At 29.9% G+C, this 17711-nt stretch overlaps 2 protein-coding genes across 8 annotated transcripts in view; one reads left to right on the forward strand and one right to left on the reverse strand.

The window, feature by feature from the left end:
- Window positions 1–11111, reverse strand: part of LOC148239180 (uncharacterized) — a 32978-nt gene extending 21867 nt beyond the window's left edge. For 3 of the 5 annotated variants that reach the window (XM_088191789.1, XM_088191779.1, XM_088191770.1), the window contains exons 1-3: window positions 10794–11111; window positions 2116–2219; window positions 1652–1864 (exon numbers count right to left, since the gene is read on the reverse strand). In XM_088191789.1, the coding sequence (XP_088047915.1) occupies window positions 1652–1864; window positions 2116–2219; window positions 10794–10901 (425 nt within the window). In that variant the 5' untranslated portion in view covers window positions 10902–11111. Of the gene's footprint in view, window positions 1–1651; window positions 1865–2115; window positions 2220–9764; window positions 9857–10366; window positions 10507–10793 lie in introns of those variants that run through there. The other 2 variants (XM_088191806.1, XM_088191797.1) reach the window with 2 other exon arrangements.
- The window catches only part of LOC148239179 (uncharacterized), a 138744-nt gene that overhangs the window by 35961 nt on the left and 85072 nt on the right, over window positions 1–17711 (forward strand). The window contains exon 1 of one of the 3 annotated variants that reach the window (XM_088191759.1): window positions 10458–10562. The exons of the other annotated variants lie outside the window; for them this stretch is intronic. The gene's annotated coding sequence lies outside the window, so the exon portion shown is untranslated. Of the gene's footprint in view, window positions 1–10457; window positions 10563–17711 lie in introns of those variants that run through there. 3 annotated transcript variants of the gene reach the window in all.

The raw sequence follows: 17711 nt of genomic DNA on the forward strand, positions 1-17711 counted from the left end.
TTTTATGTCAAAAAACTTATCTGTGGATATTTTAACTTTTTCCATATATTTTTTCATCATTTATATATTTAATTTCGCAAAGATCGGAATAAATCAAAAGTAGGTACGATGAGTATGGAGGGTGTTGTAAAATTCTGATTTTAGAGCAGTCAGTTATTTTTGAATGATAAATGTCACATGTGGTCGTAGTGGAAATTCTGACCTTCATTATTCATTAATTGCTGCGCTTTTTAAACAATGTTCAGTTTAAATGATTCAATTGTTAACGGTACTTATAAAAAGTTAATATTACACTATCCCTTCAACATCCTACTACATTATTATGCACAAAAAACTTGTTACACTAAGTATTCAAGAGTCGTACCCCATTTTATCTGGTGTATGATGTGTCTTGACCTCATCAAAGATTATTATTTGCCTTGCTCTATATCAAGTCACGCAGCGCCAATCGCTGATGCCGAGCGTACGGAAATTTACGTAGTCTATTTGGCTCATCTTACGCTCAAATAAAAAAATATTGATCTTTCGCTATTTTTAAGTAGGGTATGAAAATAATATTATTTTAATTCATCAATATTTAATCGTTTTTTAAAGTTTCTTATCATCTAACACGGCATCTAGATGCCAATATTATGCGACTTCTAACGTAGAAATAAATTCTGGGAACGATATTTGTAACAAAAAATGACTTGATCGTATAAACTTATGTCTCTTTTCTACATATATATTATTCCCTAAGACCTGGAGTAGCTCATTATTAGATTTTTTATATTTAATATGTACGACCTAACTCGATTTTAATTCATCACGATATTCATCAGTGCGATTAAGACAATCTAGGAAAACATAAACAGAATTATAATTATATAATAATCATTACGTCTGAACTTTCTTTCATGTATTAGTCACCTACTTAATGAAGTAGGTTTTAATCGTTTAAGTTACACTATTGCATTTTTTACATTTATATAACATGCAATGTTGTAAATAAATTTTATTCTCAGCGTTGTTAAAATAAAATAAATATAATAGGTGTTAACCCATTACCTGCCATGATCCACATTTAACGAACCACACTTTTATTGCTCTGCGGTTGGTAGTACTTACTGAAATATTGCAACCGGCAACACAGTTACGTTTACGTATTGTAAAAAATAACTATTTTGTTAAATTCAAGTAATAAGTGATAGAAGTGAAAATTTAGAGGTAAATCACAAATAGAAAAAAGTGGCTTTTTTAATTGTTTTTTTAAATTATAGGTTATCTCGTGCATGATTAATTTATAGATAACATCATCACAGCCAATTATTGTTTTATTGCCTGTTCTCATTTGGGGATCATGTGTGAAATATTTGAAACATATTGTGATCTATTTATTTTTGTAATATTTTGTAGATTTTTTTATTTTTTATTTAATACACACCAATTGGGAACATTTATTAAAAATATTTTTTAATGCGGTAGTATTTTTTTATTTTTCAGTAAAATAGAACACATTGTATATTCCAAAAAGAACTGATTATTTTTTGGCAGGTAATGGGTGTATGGAATTTGCGAAACATTTTTTTTCATGGAAAGTAATGGCATAACATTGAAATTGATAAGCAAGATAAAAATTAGAATCTTACGGTCGAGATAAAAATATTCTTACTTGACTCTGCCGTCTGCCGTGATAGGTATAAGGGCGTGTAGAGCAGGGGACGAAGCCCTACACACCCCTTCCACTAAAAGTGCACCACCCCCGCCGTCCTCGGCAGCGACCCCCACAGCAGCCCCGACAGTCATCTTCATTCCATTCAAGGACAGATCCAACTTGTACAGATGAAACGAGGTGCACCCGTAAGCTTTCAAGTTCAACAAAGATCTAACACACACGAGAAAAAATATAAAACATCATACATTTTATTTATTTAGATAATGGAAGTGCTTAGAAAGAAAAGAGCCAGCAATTTTGAAAAATTGTTGTGACGGAGATAAATTGCTTTGAGGGTCGAACAAATCGAAAGCAATCGCAATAATTCGATTTTAATAAAAAAATGTATATTTATGGTATTGCTATAAGTGTGTGGTTATATGCATATACATATGTTTTTATGTAGAATCGATTTTACTCACACTTGATTGCCGCAGTTGTCTATGTGGAATACGTCGTTGAGTTGTAAGGGTTTGTCGTTCTCGAACCTCTTGCTGGATATTTGGACAGCAGCATTTGTAAAGCCCTGGGGAATTTAAATTAAAATAATTCATTTAAATGGTACACATGATAGATTCTTGATTTATTTGCATAATCTTAAATGGCATTTCTACCGTGCCGTTATATTTATTTTATTTTAAATTTTAATAGAATTCATTATCAGTATAACATTTAATTTATTGATTATAGTTATTTACGATGGGTAAATACATTCTATCTTTAATTTAATACAACTAGTATGATATATTCATTGAAAATGGTATGCTAACTTAACCAATAATTGTATGAAAAAGTAATACCTTAGCAACTGACAATTAGATGAAACAAACCAACAATTTATATGCATACTTTTAAAATTTATTTTTGATATGAAAATTACATGATTAAGAAAACAGGAGACAACAAATTGCTGATGTATAACCATATTTTTAGTTTGCAAGAAAATATACAACATATAAAATATAGCTGATATTTATAATAACATAATATAAATTAAAAACAAATGAAAAAACTTCAACAAAGTAAAATAAAAAATACATCAGTTAAATATTTAAATTATTAAGATTAAGATTATTTATAACTATTTATTAACTGAGTATTTAGTGCAACTAAAAATTAAATCTATGCTTCTAAAGCACGATTGTTAATAAAAGTAATCAAAATAACTAGAGTCGCCGTTTTTATTTTCGGTTGAAACATAAACCGAACAGAATATTGTCTTTCAACTTAGACTGAAATTGAAACCTGAACTTAAACTTTTTTGATTGCGATGCAAATACAAATCTAAAAACAGACATGCTATTAATAATATTAATTTTGCATAATATAATAACTCTTAAATTAACTTGACACAGTCTTATATCTTTTCCAAAATAGGTTTATTGTCTGAACTTGATCCGCTTTATCAATCTTAATGCAGTATAATCACCAAGATGAGAAGTGCTGCTTTAAAATTAAAAAAATCACACATTTAGTTTTTACTAAATTTAAGTTGATCAAGATTTTTCTTTAATTTATATCATTGCGTATTTTTGTTGTTGTTCTTATTTGTATTATTATTTATATTATGTCACTGAAACCAGCGGAATAATTTGGACACTACTATCATCAACAACAAATAGTATATCCAATGGCGTAAAAAAGTGGGCGGGGGGAAGACCACTCCGGGCGGCACTTGCTTGGGGGCGGCATTTTCGCGATTGACGGACTAAAAATAAATATATTCACGAATAGCTAAGAACCAGTTTTTAGAATGGGTTAAAGTCGAAATTCCGCATTGTATGTTCGAGTCGAACACGTGCTAAAATAATGAAATGCCTGATACCATTAATATATTTCATCAAACTTGAAAACGGTTTTGAACTTTTTTATATGCATATAATACGTGAAGGGTATGTAGCGCATTTGAAGGGGGTAAGGGGGGGGCAAAGAGGCCGCTTTCTTAGTTAAGTTTTAGCATATAGAAGAAGAGCATTAGGTTCATAATTTACATTAGATAATTGTAAATGGGAAAGGGGGCAAAGTTAATAATCACAATCCCTTAAATATTATTTTAATTATCAAAATAAAAAAATGTTTGAATATATAATTAAAACCGATTGTTAATATTTTATTTAATTTCAGATTTTTCAAGGGGGGGGGGGGGGCAAAAGTTGGCCAGTTAGTAGTTGTTTTTTTAATATTTCCATTTCATCAAGTTAAATAGTATTTCAATAAATGAGATTTTTCTGGGCAAATTTAAGAGGATCAAGAGTTTAGAATTCACGTCAAAAGCAATAAAGTCGTGCTGTTACCGTTCCAGTGAAAACGCTCGGTTATCTAGCGTTTATATTAAGACTTTTTATAACAATATTACGACTTACAGTAAGAAAGAATCGACTGAAGCATATCTAAACTAAATTTTGACCAATAAGAGAGCGCAAAAAACAATTATCCCTTTTCAGAAGTCAAAAGCAATAAAATCGTGTAGGCGCCGACACGATTTTATTGCTTTTGACGTGGATTTTTGACTTCTGAGAAGTGATTATTATTTTGACCGAAATTCGGTTTAAATATACTTTGACCAATGCTCTCATATGAATGAAAAAGCACATTTACAAGTTTGTAGTAGAGATAATATAATCCGAAAATTCTAAAATAATTCGATTTTGCGTGCCACTTAATTACAGGATTTGATTACTATTATTTGATTATTAGTCGCGTCGACGAGTATACTTGAGAAATCATTTCTGCGAGCTGCTATGAGGGATTATACACAGGCGCGTGCGGTGAGATACATTCCCTTTCGTTCGCTCACGTGTTACATGATGAGAGTGAGTGAGAGATATGAGCGTGCATTACATGCGTTCCGCACGCCCACTTCTTCTCACTCACTCTCGCCACTTAACACGCGTATCTCACCGAACGCACCTGATTATACACCGTTCCCGAGTATTGGTAAAAAATATCGCATGCAAAATCAGAAGTACGCAACTTTTTTGGAAAGTATTGATTTGTTCTTATCCAGGTACTCGCAGTTTATGTACGCTTTGTTCATTGTAAATATTTGTATATGTATGTTTTTGCATGATCCATTGGCGAAAAGCTGTTATGCCCTGCACTTGTATAAATATATATATTATGTTATGAAATTGTAAACGATTAGTCTAAGTGGTTCATCAACAAATTTAAAGATAATAGATATTGCTTCATATTTATTTCTTATAACATATAGTTAATGTTTTTAAGTCAATTATATATTTATATAATGAAATATGCATTTTATAATTATTAGTTGCATACCTAAATGATACTTAATCAGGGGTTACAAAATATTCATAATTTACATGATTGATTAAACAATAGTAAGACATAATAAAATATACTATAATATAAGTACAAGTACAAGTAAAAAAATACAATAGTAAAATATTGAAAAGTCTTATTATTAAGCTGTAAAATGACATATTATATGTTTCCCTCGAAACAATGCTTAACGTAAGGTACAAAGAAGAGAGATTGACTTTCTAATCCGACTAAGCTTAATCTCCACAAAAAACTATTACGAACTACAGCCACTGATTAAACTAAGATTAAAGTTTTATCTGTGTACTACACGGACATATATGAAAATCTGTAATAAGCTTCATAAAAAAAAGAAAGAACTCTGAACTGTATTATGAACATATTATATAAATAAAATTTATTAATAATTCACAATTCAATTAAGAGAAAGGTTTTATTGTAAATAAATATTAAAAAAACACTGTTTAACATTTGCTGAATCGATAATATTATTGTATTTTTGAAAATCAGGCCATATAAAATTGAATTATCAATACTGATATGAATATAGTTATTACTAGAGACAATGAAATCAGTTTTAACGAAACTCATACCGTTTCGAAACTTCCTACTTCACTCATAAACTTTCTAGATTGACAGGCATGAATCACATACATACTTTAATAGCTGATTTTAATAATATGACGTTATGTCGTTTATCAGCATCAGCTGCAAATCACTCTTTATGTCATTATAACTACAATGTTAGATTCACTATACAGCTTTAACGATATCATTTGACTCACGTTTGAATAATATATTAAATAAAAACATTTCGCGAAAGCATTATATTGTTTACTCGAGACATTTTCTTCTTATAAATATATTAGAAACGTGAATGAAATTCCAAGAAAAAGAGACACGTTTATTATTTGATTACACGTTTTGGCAAAATCAATCAACCTAATTAACAACGCACACGCCTGCGAAACCGGTGTTATTATCTAATTAAATAATGGAATATTGCGTGTCAAAGGGTCCTTTAACATTTGTATACAAGAAGAATCAGATACTTCAGATTTCACAATTTTCACGCTATCGATATTTTTTTATCGATGTGTTTCATGTGAGTGAAATTATTACTAGATATGATATACAATATATTTCAAAGGTGGTTTTCACGTGTAATATCATAAACTAGATTTTGATTATTTATCATGACATGGTTGTATATATTATATTACAATATCACATGTCATGTTTTATATAGTATGATTTAATAGGGTGGAATGTGAATATAGTTAGGTATTAATTAGAGGATAATAGTAGACAAGATGGATATGCAAATCAGGGACCTATCATGAATATGAAATCAGTCGCTAAAGTAGATCCTGCTGAGAGACGAAGTCTAATCCGATTTAGATTTAGGACATGTACAGTCCGAGTAAGAAATTCGCATACACTTTGCAAAATAAAATAGTTTATACTTACTATACAATGCGTGTGTAAGTGCAGAAATTATAATAGAAAGTGCAGTTATATGAATTATATCTACTCTAGTAACGAATGCCTATTTCTTTGACTACTGATGCATAGTAAAAGTGCATTATATCGATCTAGTAATTTTATACCTTATATAATATATGTGCTTACTTTTATATGAAAATATGTATATCTGCGTGTTTTTATTTTTATATAATTGTATTTTATTAATTTAAAAAAATATGGGATATTAATTTATTGTTTTATGTTCTGAAAAAAAAATTATAAACTATAGATAGCATTATTTTTTGACTGATATTGTAAACATTACATATTTTATGATAGTTTAAAGAACATATAGACAGGCGAGAGATAATGCGCTGTATACAAAATTAATCAAAACATCAGGAGCATAAATATTCAAAGTAGAAATACGGCTTTAAGCTGATAGATGTTATAGTTAGCTATCGAGTTTACAAATATTCGTTATTTTTAACTATTCAAACATCTAATGGTTAACGATAGAAAGGTTATAGATAATCGAAAAATATAATTTAAATGAAGAATTATTATATATTTATATTATATGTTAAAAATAAAAAGTATCTATTTATTTAATTTTTTTATAAATAAAAGAGCATTGCGTGTTTATGCTTTAAATCAGTATTAATGTTAATTTTAATTATGCCTGCTGATAAATATAATACAACTTGGTATGCACATTTTAAAATATTACCGTAATAAATTACTTCGTATTGATTTTAAGATAAAAATATCATTAAAAAAGTCCACAGCTGCACAATATAAACACGGAAATGTGGGGAATTTCTGGAATTTCGGCAATTACCGTGGCTTTTTTTTCTCTAATATTTTTCGGTTATTAGTTGCAATGACCATGACTGTAATAAATTAAATAAAGATAAGAAATATTTCGCAAAACAAAAAAAATGCACAATGCAGCGGTATATCGAAGAAAAATATACTATGTAAGTTTAAGAAATTTAAAGTAAAAATATACTACAATAATATAAAGAAATTTAAAGTGCATTATTTTATATTTTAAATCAGTGCAAATATGATATCTTGTATTACCCTGGCCTGATAAATACTTAAACAGTTAACTTTAATATAGTATTAGCAAGTAATTGTGATATTTAAAGGACGGTGCCGATAGTTTCTTGGAAACTTTGTTATTTATAGATTGTTATAAATTACGTTTAGTACTTCAATGAGACTAGTTGTTGTAAAACAACACATAAAATAGTGTTTGTAAAAAATTAAAATCGAATAAAAGGACGTTTTTTCGTGTTTTAATGCCAATGTATGCTCTAGCGATCACAGATGCGGATGTTTGTGAGCCAATTGCATCGCTTGATTATTTTAACCAACGAAAAATGTTCACGCTTTGAAGTAAAATTTTCGATGATAAGGAATATATGACAATAATGGTTTTTACGCAGGATAGACGCATTGTTTTCTGCGCATTTATTAAAGTAAAGATTAACATGCTGGCATGTAAGTGGTCTGTGAAAACTCTAATTATTACGCAATTTTTATATTGAATTTTCTCTTTCATTATTAGGCCTTTTATCTGGCAAGTTTATTTTATTTCCTTATCATAATATTTGGATTAGTCATTTGAATGATTTCGGCGTTAACGGTCCAGCTGATTGTACCCCACACAAAAGTATATATTATTTCTAAAAAAATACAATAGCGCAGATTTTTAATTTTTTTTTACGTTCGATAACGGTCGATAATCAATAATATATTTTGTAAACACAACTGACATTTTCATGAAAGCAAATCATTTAAAATACATCTATGAACAATATGGGGATGCAAGAATATCTTATATGTATATAATACATACATACAAAATCCAATCAGATAATAATTAATGCATCGCCCTTAGGTAGATTACATTGGAGGTTAATTGCCACTTAGGCGACATACCACCTTGTAAGGACGACAACCAAACCTTCATTACATATTTAATATAAATCTGGTGCACAGATTATATTAGCACCCAACCGTCGATTAATCACGCCATTCGCTCTGCCGTCAGTTAAATGCTGACATGATTGATTGTCGTCCTTACAATCGATCACCTTCGATAGGAAAGACTATGCATGCTATTGTTGATTAAGGATGCTTGGTAATTTTTAATCGGACATAAGGTGTTGTTTTACAATGAAGATTAAGTGGCGTTTGAAGTTTATGATACTTGGTAAAAGGAGCTCCAACGTTATAATTTACGTTAAATATAAATCATATCTTATAAGAAAGAAACGATTAATAAATAAAGGAGTTAAGAAATAGAGGTGTAGGACTTTAAATAAAAATAAAATACATAAAAACCGTGATAATGTAATGTAACATGAAAATGTAACATGAAAATGTAACATGAAAATATAACTTCACTGAAAAATACACATTTACTGTAACATTTATACGTCGCATGTGAATAAATAATGATAAGTATGTATATATTATTAAGTATGGAAAAATTGAAATTATATAATTTGACTAGCACCTTTTAGATAAATTGTACTTTTACTGGTAAAAATATATATCTACTGGTGAAAATTCTGATATGATTTAATTTAAATGCCACATTTAAAAAAATAAATCAGGGATAGATTCAAAACTGTTTTCCTTAGATTTTTTTTAGGGATAACCCAATAATTTATGGATTAGAACCAGGGACGGCATTTCAGCTTTTTCGAGAGGGGAGGCAAAAGTGGTATTTTAATATTTCGATTTCATTAAAATTCATAGTATGTCAGTAAATGATATGCATTTTTTCGAACAAATTCAAGGGAATGAAATGTCCTTACTGGCCCTCTCCCCTAAATGACGTTCCTGGTTTTCACTAATCACGTACATAATTATTTTGAGCAATTTTATCGAATGAGTAATTTACTTTATTTGGCACTCTTCAAAAGATAAAATGAAATCGTTTGAAAAAATGATATGCATTTTTGTTAGTTATCCTTAGTCAGCCATAATGACACAGTGGCCATTAACAATTATATTATTTGTCAGTAATAACAGTACTTTTACTCCCCCCTATGACATGACAAATGTCTGCTTTTAGCACGATAATAGGCTTTGTTATGGCTCGATCACTGTTTATTGCGTAACACTACGAATTGTCTATAAAGGGTGATCCAACTTCATTTTTCGAACTTTTCTTAAAAAAATCACAAATTGATTGTTTTTATTAATATTACATTTGATATATTTCAGTAATTATGAAAAATAATATCAATTAAGTGACTATCACTGCACTATCGGTGTAATTTCGATGACTTTTGCGTACATTTCAAGTGGTATCTCAGCTATTACTTGGCGGATGTTGGTTTTTAGGTGCTCCAACGGTTTGTCGGTGTATACACGACTCTTGGCGTAACCCTACAAAAAATTCAACGGCGTTAAATCGCATGATCTTAGCGGCCAGTTGATGTTACCAAAACGTGAAATAATGCGACCTGGGAACTTTTTACGCAAAACATTCAACGTTGCACCCGATGTGTGGCCGTCTTGTTGGAACCACATCAATATCTTTGATTTCATCCCAAAAATAATCGGTTATCATGCACCTATATCGCTCACCATTGACTGTTACAGTCCGACTATCATTTGTTCGCTCAGTAGGACGATGAAATTGACTATAATCTTCCCGTAAATTTCGATACACAGTTCGTACAGAATTATTGTTATTTCTGTAGAATAATTTAACAATGTTAACGCGTTGAGCGGTGGTGAATCATTTCGTAAACGTGTTGTTGCAAAACATTTGACACTTGTGATTATTGACAGCTGTCTGATTTACAGTGCTGCCAACATAAACAACTTGAATTGAATCAAGCTGTATAATGGTTCATAATTGATAATTATTAGAAAGTAAAATTGAATGCGCACCATTAAACCAATCCTTTGGTAAAATAAATTTAATACGTTTGGTCAATGGCCGACATCCGAACTGTCGCGACCGCATCAGTGAAAGCGATGACTGACGCGACGCAAGATACAATAATTTCACGTTCGCGATTGCCGATTTATATATAGCCACGTTGCCGCAGATAAGACAAATTAGAGCAAACACGAAAGCGCGCATGTATGTTCCCATCTACCATATTTACACGTTAGATACTCGATCGAAGATTTTTTTTAAAGCGGAAGTTATGAATGAAACGCTTCACGTCGACGGCAATCGACGAGTGGACTCGTAACGCGCGGTTCGATTTCGATATTACGCGGTGCGAGTGACACGTCTCGCGCGTCAACAGGTGTCAAAACATATGTTCCCAAAAGTTTTACGTTCGCATAGCCGTAACTAAATCCTCACCCTCTTCACCGCGTCCTTCAAGTCCGGCTCTACCGCTTTGATGACCAGCTCCAGCTCCTTCTCCACGTCGATCGGCTCCTCGGCGTCCGTATTCGAATCGTCGTGCATTTTCTCACTCAATTACAGCACAAAACTCGCGTAAAACTAACTTCAGGATCGACGGTTATACTTTCTAATGCGTTGGCGAATGAGTTATGATTCATTATATTTTAATTTGCCCAATTTGGGTTGAACGCGCGCAACTCGTCCATTTGCACGTTACTTTGGAAAAGTTTGACAGTTGGAGTTCGCACTGTCGCCGCTAGAGGCGCGTCGGTCTATGCAAATGTTAATGCTTAAAGACACGTTTTATCGGCCATGTGGAATGATTTTTAATTATTTTGCATGCATGCTTTAAAATGTAACATATTTATTATAGACCGCCAAAGGCATTATATATAATTACATAAATTTTGCGATTGTTTTTATTATATTTAAATAAATAATCAATGAGTTGAAATATCGTACGTATTGTATTTAGAAAGCGGCTTCCATAAATTATGTCACAGGTTTTTCGTGAAATAGTCGATATATATTTAAAGACAAGCAAATAAAAAATTAACAAATTTGAGAAAAAATATAGTTTATGGTACTGGCCTGTTATCGGAAGTCATTTTTTAAATATTATTTTTAGTTTAGGTTGATTAAATTTTTGTTCAAACTTTGTCTTATGCTTGCCTCGTACCAAAAAAAGATTCTTACAAAATTCGATATTTATTTCTGTCCTTTCTCAACTGTTCAGCTACTTACATTTCTAAGGTGGGGCATTTTTCGTATTTACAAATAAAATTTCTAAAAAATTTCGAAGATATAGTGTATTTTTCGTAAATTCAAATTAATTAAATTGTATCATCAATTATTTATTTAAAATTTCCACTTATTTTTAAATAAACATATTTTGGAGACACCAAAACGTGAAATATGGTTTGAGAGTCTTTACATATAATAAATTATACAAATCCACTTATTAGCCTCTCGATTCTTGTAGCTTCTTCTAGGAAATATATTTTGATGTTTTTAATACCAAAATTTACATTAAAACTATCCAATTTTTTTTTAATAATTGAAGAGAAGGGGGTGATTGAGGGTTCTTAACTGATTATAATCATACAAATGATGTAATTAATATTACTAAATTAAAATAAAATTGCTTAATGAAAAACAAATATACATTAATATTTTTAGCTATATTTATGTATTTAAAACACAATAATAAATATTTTTCATACTTTAAAATTCAAAGTTGCGTTATTTAAAGAGCTCTGGACTATTTCTTGCTTTACATTTCTAATATAAATACACATTTTATTATATACAAAAATAATTTTCATAATATAAATACACATTTTATTATGTAAAATTTTATATAGCAAAGTTTTTTAGTACTATTCCTTTTGTAGCGAATGTCAGAACCATGCGAGACATGTACGTAATCTTTTATAATGAAACTGCTATTTTTATGTAAGCAAACGCCAGCGTGCAACAATAAAAAGCAACATATTGTCATATTATGATAATCCACCTCATTATTTACTAGTAAATGTAAGGTTTCGCTAGGTTTTTGTTTTTAAAATGGGCGGTCGTGCATAAATCCAATTAATATTATATTTATCGCATCTGAAATATGTATTAATACGAATACGTACGAAACACGAAAAAGTCCACAAAATATGCTTTGAATTATATTAATGGCGATATTACACGTTACCGTTACACTCAGACTAATTAGAGTGCATGTTTCGTGCTACGTGAACGGAAATAACATTATTAAGATTATAAAAAATATTTATAACAATTAGCCACTGAGGAAATACGTTCTCAGTTTATTCTCGAAAATATCTCTCAAATTGTCGACGACCACTATAGTCCCTTGCGATTCAGTATCGGAAAATAAGGAAGATACGAATTTCTGTATCGGAAATCCTAAAAATCCAAGGTTGGATATTTCTACGCTGGAGACACTACAACACAAACATATAATGGAAAAACATCGTTAATCATTCGGAAAGATAACAAAAATACTCACTTCCACTTAAGCGGGTTAAACGCTTCCATGTTGAATTCGCTGTTGTCTCCGCTTAGAGCGAAATTTGTCCTGAAATAAAATGAATTTTCGTCCAAAGCTATATTTATAAATCCGGCCCTGTGCAGAGGTCCGACCGACATTTCACATCTGTCGTAGTTCACCTGTCAAAATATACCATTGCGATATAATATATTTAAAAAAATGTGAATAAGCGATTCGTCACCACAGCTGAATTGCAGGACTAATTCATAAGTTGCATTGTAAATTTGTGTATAAAGTTTCAGTTAAAAAATTAAACCGTGTGCTTAGATGCTTAGATCGTTAATTTAAAAAAGTTGATGCTGTGATATAAGTGATATTTTTCTGTAACGAGTGGAATTAATGTGGAAATATTTACACTTACTAAAGATACGGCTTATATTGCTATATACTGTTTACAATAAATAATTTACTTAAATAATGAGTTTTAAGTTTCACTGACAAGGAAAATTTCAAGCGCGATGAGCAAGGTTTCGAGCGCAAGGCGCGAGATTATGAACGCATTGTCAAAATTAAGAATCGTAGCAACATGTTGTCAAATCATTATAAATTTGTATATTATATTAAACTAGATATTACGATATATAAGTTATTATCAAAAGTAACAAAAATAAATATTTTGTCAATAAAATCAGGTATCGATTCACCAATACATACAGTAAAGCGTATAAGTGTTGCTAATCAGATTTTTTGTTCTGCATAGAAGAGATGTTTACTTACAGAGGTTTTTAACTTGATTTTTCAATACTATTTTTGTAGATAAATATTTGATACGTTAAATTTCTGCATTTATACATAAAAATTGCAACATATTTGTTACCACTTGTTTCGACTTATTTTAATGATTATTTTGTAATAGTATACGTACATAAAAAACAATCATTTTTACATGTATACCGAGTATACATCACCGGAGCGCGCGGATTTTCTTTTGCAATATAAATGGGAGAAATAAATTTATTTTTGAATATTTTGATAAAGTAGAAATGATTTTAAATATACAATTGACAATAACTACGTGATTTTTAAGGTAAACTAAAACAATACAGTTTAATTCATTCTAATCTAAAAAACTGAAAACATATAAATCTTTATAACAAAACATATCATTTTTTGTATAATACAATTAGTAGTGATGCAATTCCGCATTTTCAAGAGTCGCCATAATTACCACTAATTTTTTAAAACCAATAGCGCCCCAAAAAATCAGCACGTTTCTCTCCAAAGCCATTCTAATTCTTCCGGTCCTTTGCATGGATGATAGGTCGTGTATAAATCCGTTTTTGCATCTAATGACACCGTTGAAAGTTACTATAAACGACTAAAATACTATTAATCATGATATTAATTTTACAATAAAATGCTTTTATAAAGTATGACAATATAAGATATTCTATAAAAATATAATTCGCAAAGTAAAAACTATAATAATATATAATATAATAATTTTGAATCAAGATGTCAAATGCTCGTTAAATTTCATATAAAAACTGTCAAAGTTTAGTTTTAACGCTTTCGAATTGATCTTGATATTATATCATTTATATTAATTTTGGCAGATTTATTATACATTTTTGACATTTTGAACGTTTATTTTTTTACAATTTTATCCTTTCCGTTTCGCTTTTAAAACACAGTATTTTTTAATATTATATTAATATTAATCGTGAAAGAGAGATTTTTTTCTCAAAATGTACATTATTTTCTTTTGAATATTATTTTACAAAAATTTTATTTCACAGTGTGATTCTTAAAAAATATAAAAAGTGCCTGACTGCGTTTTTTATAGCGGCAACACTGACAAATTTTTGCTCAAGTTAAACACAATGTCAATCTCAATTATCCAGACAGTCTTATGTCCTTTATAAAGCAACAAAAAATTCAAACTAAGCACGTCAGAAGTTAATTAAGTACTGTACCGAATACTAAGTAATTAAACATAACCTGTAAATTTTATTCAAAATGGCGTCGTTTTTTTCATAGAAGATTTAAATATTTATTTACATTTTTAAATATTAAAGGCATAAAAATACAATTTGTATAATGTAATAAAAATAATTAAAGTATATACGTACGTCAATTTTATAATTTAAGTTCAAATCGCGCATCGGTGATCGGAACGAATATTTGCTGCTTATGACCAAATTAGCCGCCGTTAAAAAATCATCCGTCACCGCATCGCTGACGTACATTTGATTTTTTGGCCTAAACACCGCAAAAATTATGTAACACATATATAAGTATAAAAGTCGAAATAAAAAAAAAAATATAAATAAATAATTATTGTACTCGGAAAATTGCGCCGTGTTGCGACTTTCCTTTTCTATATTTAGGTTCGTCAATTTTAGACCGTCGTTTAGTATTCGCCCGGTGATGTTATTCACGAACATGTCCACGATAGACACTGAAAAGTAATTAATGGTGGTTATGCATTAATAATGGAGCTTTTGAAGAGAAGTAAGTTAAAGTTACCCCATAATTTAGAAAATTGTAACATTGTCAAATTACACTCGCCGAATGGCAACTGAAATAGTAATTAGACGTTTTTAATTATTGTATGTGAAAATAACGTATGTTGTCAGTTAGAAATAGGCATTATAGGAAATTTGTACTTCTATTTGGCTCTTCTTTAGATATACGACGTGACTTTTGTTGTAAAACTCAATTTGGCCTTCTTTAATGTTGAAAATAAAATTTCCGCGCAACTCAACGTCGGATAGTACAACCCTGAAATAAATATCTTATCAAAAATTTACGACCGAAGCCAATGTCATTGTAACTCAATTACCTACCCTCTTTTCAACGATAAAAATATGCTTTTAAATTTAAAATGTTAATAATACATAGGTGAATCTTAGGATTTTTTTTAATAAATATAGATTGATATATATTGAACGAAAAATATATAAAATAACATAATTTTATATGTAGTTTTCATAGCATTCAATACAATTTTTTCAGTCACCAGGCATCATTTGCTACATCTCTTCGGTAGATTTGAACTTATTTGAGCGGGCCAAACATGTGAAACTCGTAAACGAGTAAGACAGTAGTTCAAGGTACCTAAATTTCAGATCTTGGATCATCGCATCAAAACACATGATTCTTTTTAGAAGTCCATGTCGTGTTTTTTGCGCCTATCATAATCTTTCCGCAGATGCGAAATTTCTTTGTCTTTAACGAGGAGCTGTGATGCCACTCCTAGCAAGCTATTTTTGTTTTAGACTGGCGAAAGCTGTTTTTCAACTTTATAAAAAAAACTTAATTTTTCCGCAAATATCTCAACTGAGCTGTTCGATATAAGTTTACTACAGAACATTTTAATCCATTCGTACACTTGTGAGAGTGACATATATGCACCACCACATTAAACATTTATTAATTGATGAATTTCAATGGGACCTTTTCATCCTTTTGCTACTCTAAAAACTAAAGTTATTTATGTGCCTTCATGTTATATGCCTGATTCGTACTGCTACTTGTCCGCCACGTTTCAAATTATATATGTATTATATAATGCTACTACCAATCACACTTTTAATGTTTTCATTCGACTAACATTCATATAACATATAAACGTACGACTTATATGAGTAAAACACGGATGTAATGAAGTTTATGATATACCTTGTAAATTTTAAACTTAAATATTTTGTCATTAGCAAATTTATAAATAGTTATGAAAATTCATCATTCATCGTCTATTTATAGGTAGCAAGTCTTGATCATTTTTACGCCAAGTTTCAAGATTCAAATAGATAATAATTACAAGAATAACATTTTCGGTGTTACTTGCGTCTTTGCATTAAAATTTCGTTACAAATTACTTATTGAAACATACAAATATTCTCGGAAAATGGAGGCTTTGCAAAAGTCAAATTAATTGAGTTGTCTCTGGTGGCAAAGCAACAGACATGCATGAGTGAATATTTAACGTACTTTACATATTTATCACAGTGAAAAGTCGTCGAGCTTATGATCGCGTTTAGAGTCACGTTTCCCAGAAAATACTCCAAATTATGTATCTTTCTTTCCACTAATGGAGCGTCCGGTGGGAGGAGAGTCACGTTAGCAATGTCCATTAGAGAAACGCTCTTAACTAAGCTGAAAAAAATCAGAATTACAATATTTTCAATACTAATATAATTATTTTTGATTCACATAAATAAAATCAATAAATCCAATTATTATTTAATAAAGCAATAGCTATACAAAAGCCAAAAATATATCGCTATTACTATATTCAATAGCTGAAATATTTACTTACAATGATTTGTTGTTTGAATACACATATTGGTTCAATTTCAGAGTGAAATGCTTTATTATATGTGTGTTGTTTTTATCCTGCAAATTGTATTACATTAATATTTTTTTCATCAAACATTATCATTAATATTATTAGTTATAATTTTACGTACATCGGCTTAATTTAAAATATAAATTCTCTTTGTTAAATCTAATGTAATTAAAAAGTATAATACACGATGTTCATATAATGTTCATGAATGAGTATCAAAATTCACCTTTAGTAAATGTACGCCCCTTGTCTTTAACTAACTATCCTAACGTTATATACTTGATAAGTTTAAGAGGTTTTATGTTAAATACGATGTACGAAGAATATTCGGAAAGTAAAGATACATAGTCCATAAAATATATCTATAGCATTTTATTTTGGATTGCCATCTTTTTATTTTTCAATATATTCACTATGTACCTGAATGCATATGGAAGGTCTATTAATAACGCGTACAGGGTTCCTAATATGTATTTTTTATAAATAAAAGTCCTGAAGACTTATTGACGTTCTTTAT

Source organism: Plectrocnemia conspersa, unplaced genomic scaffold (assembly GCF_051122295.1).
Source record: "Plectrocnemia conspersa isolate PC_06_02 unplaced genomic scaffold, ASM5112229v1 ptg000001l, whole genome shotgun sequence".
NCBI lineage: Eukaryota > Metazoa > Arthropoda > Insecta > Trichoptera > Polycentropodidae > Plectrocnemia > Plectrocnemia conspersa.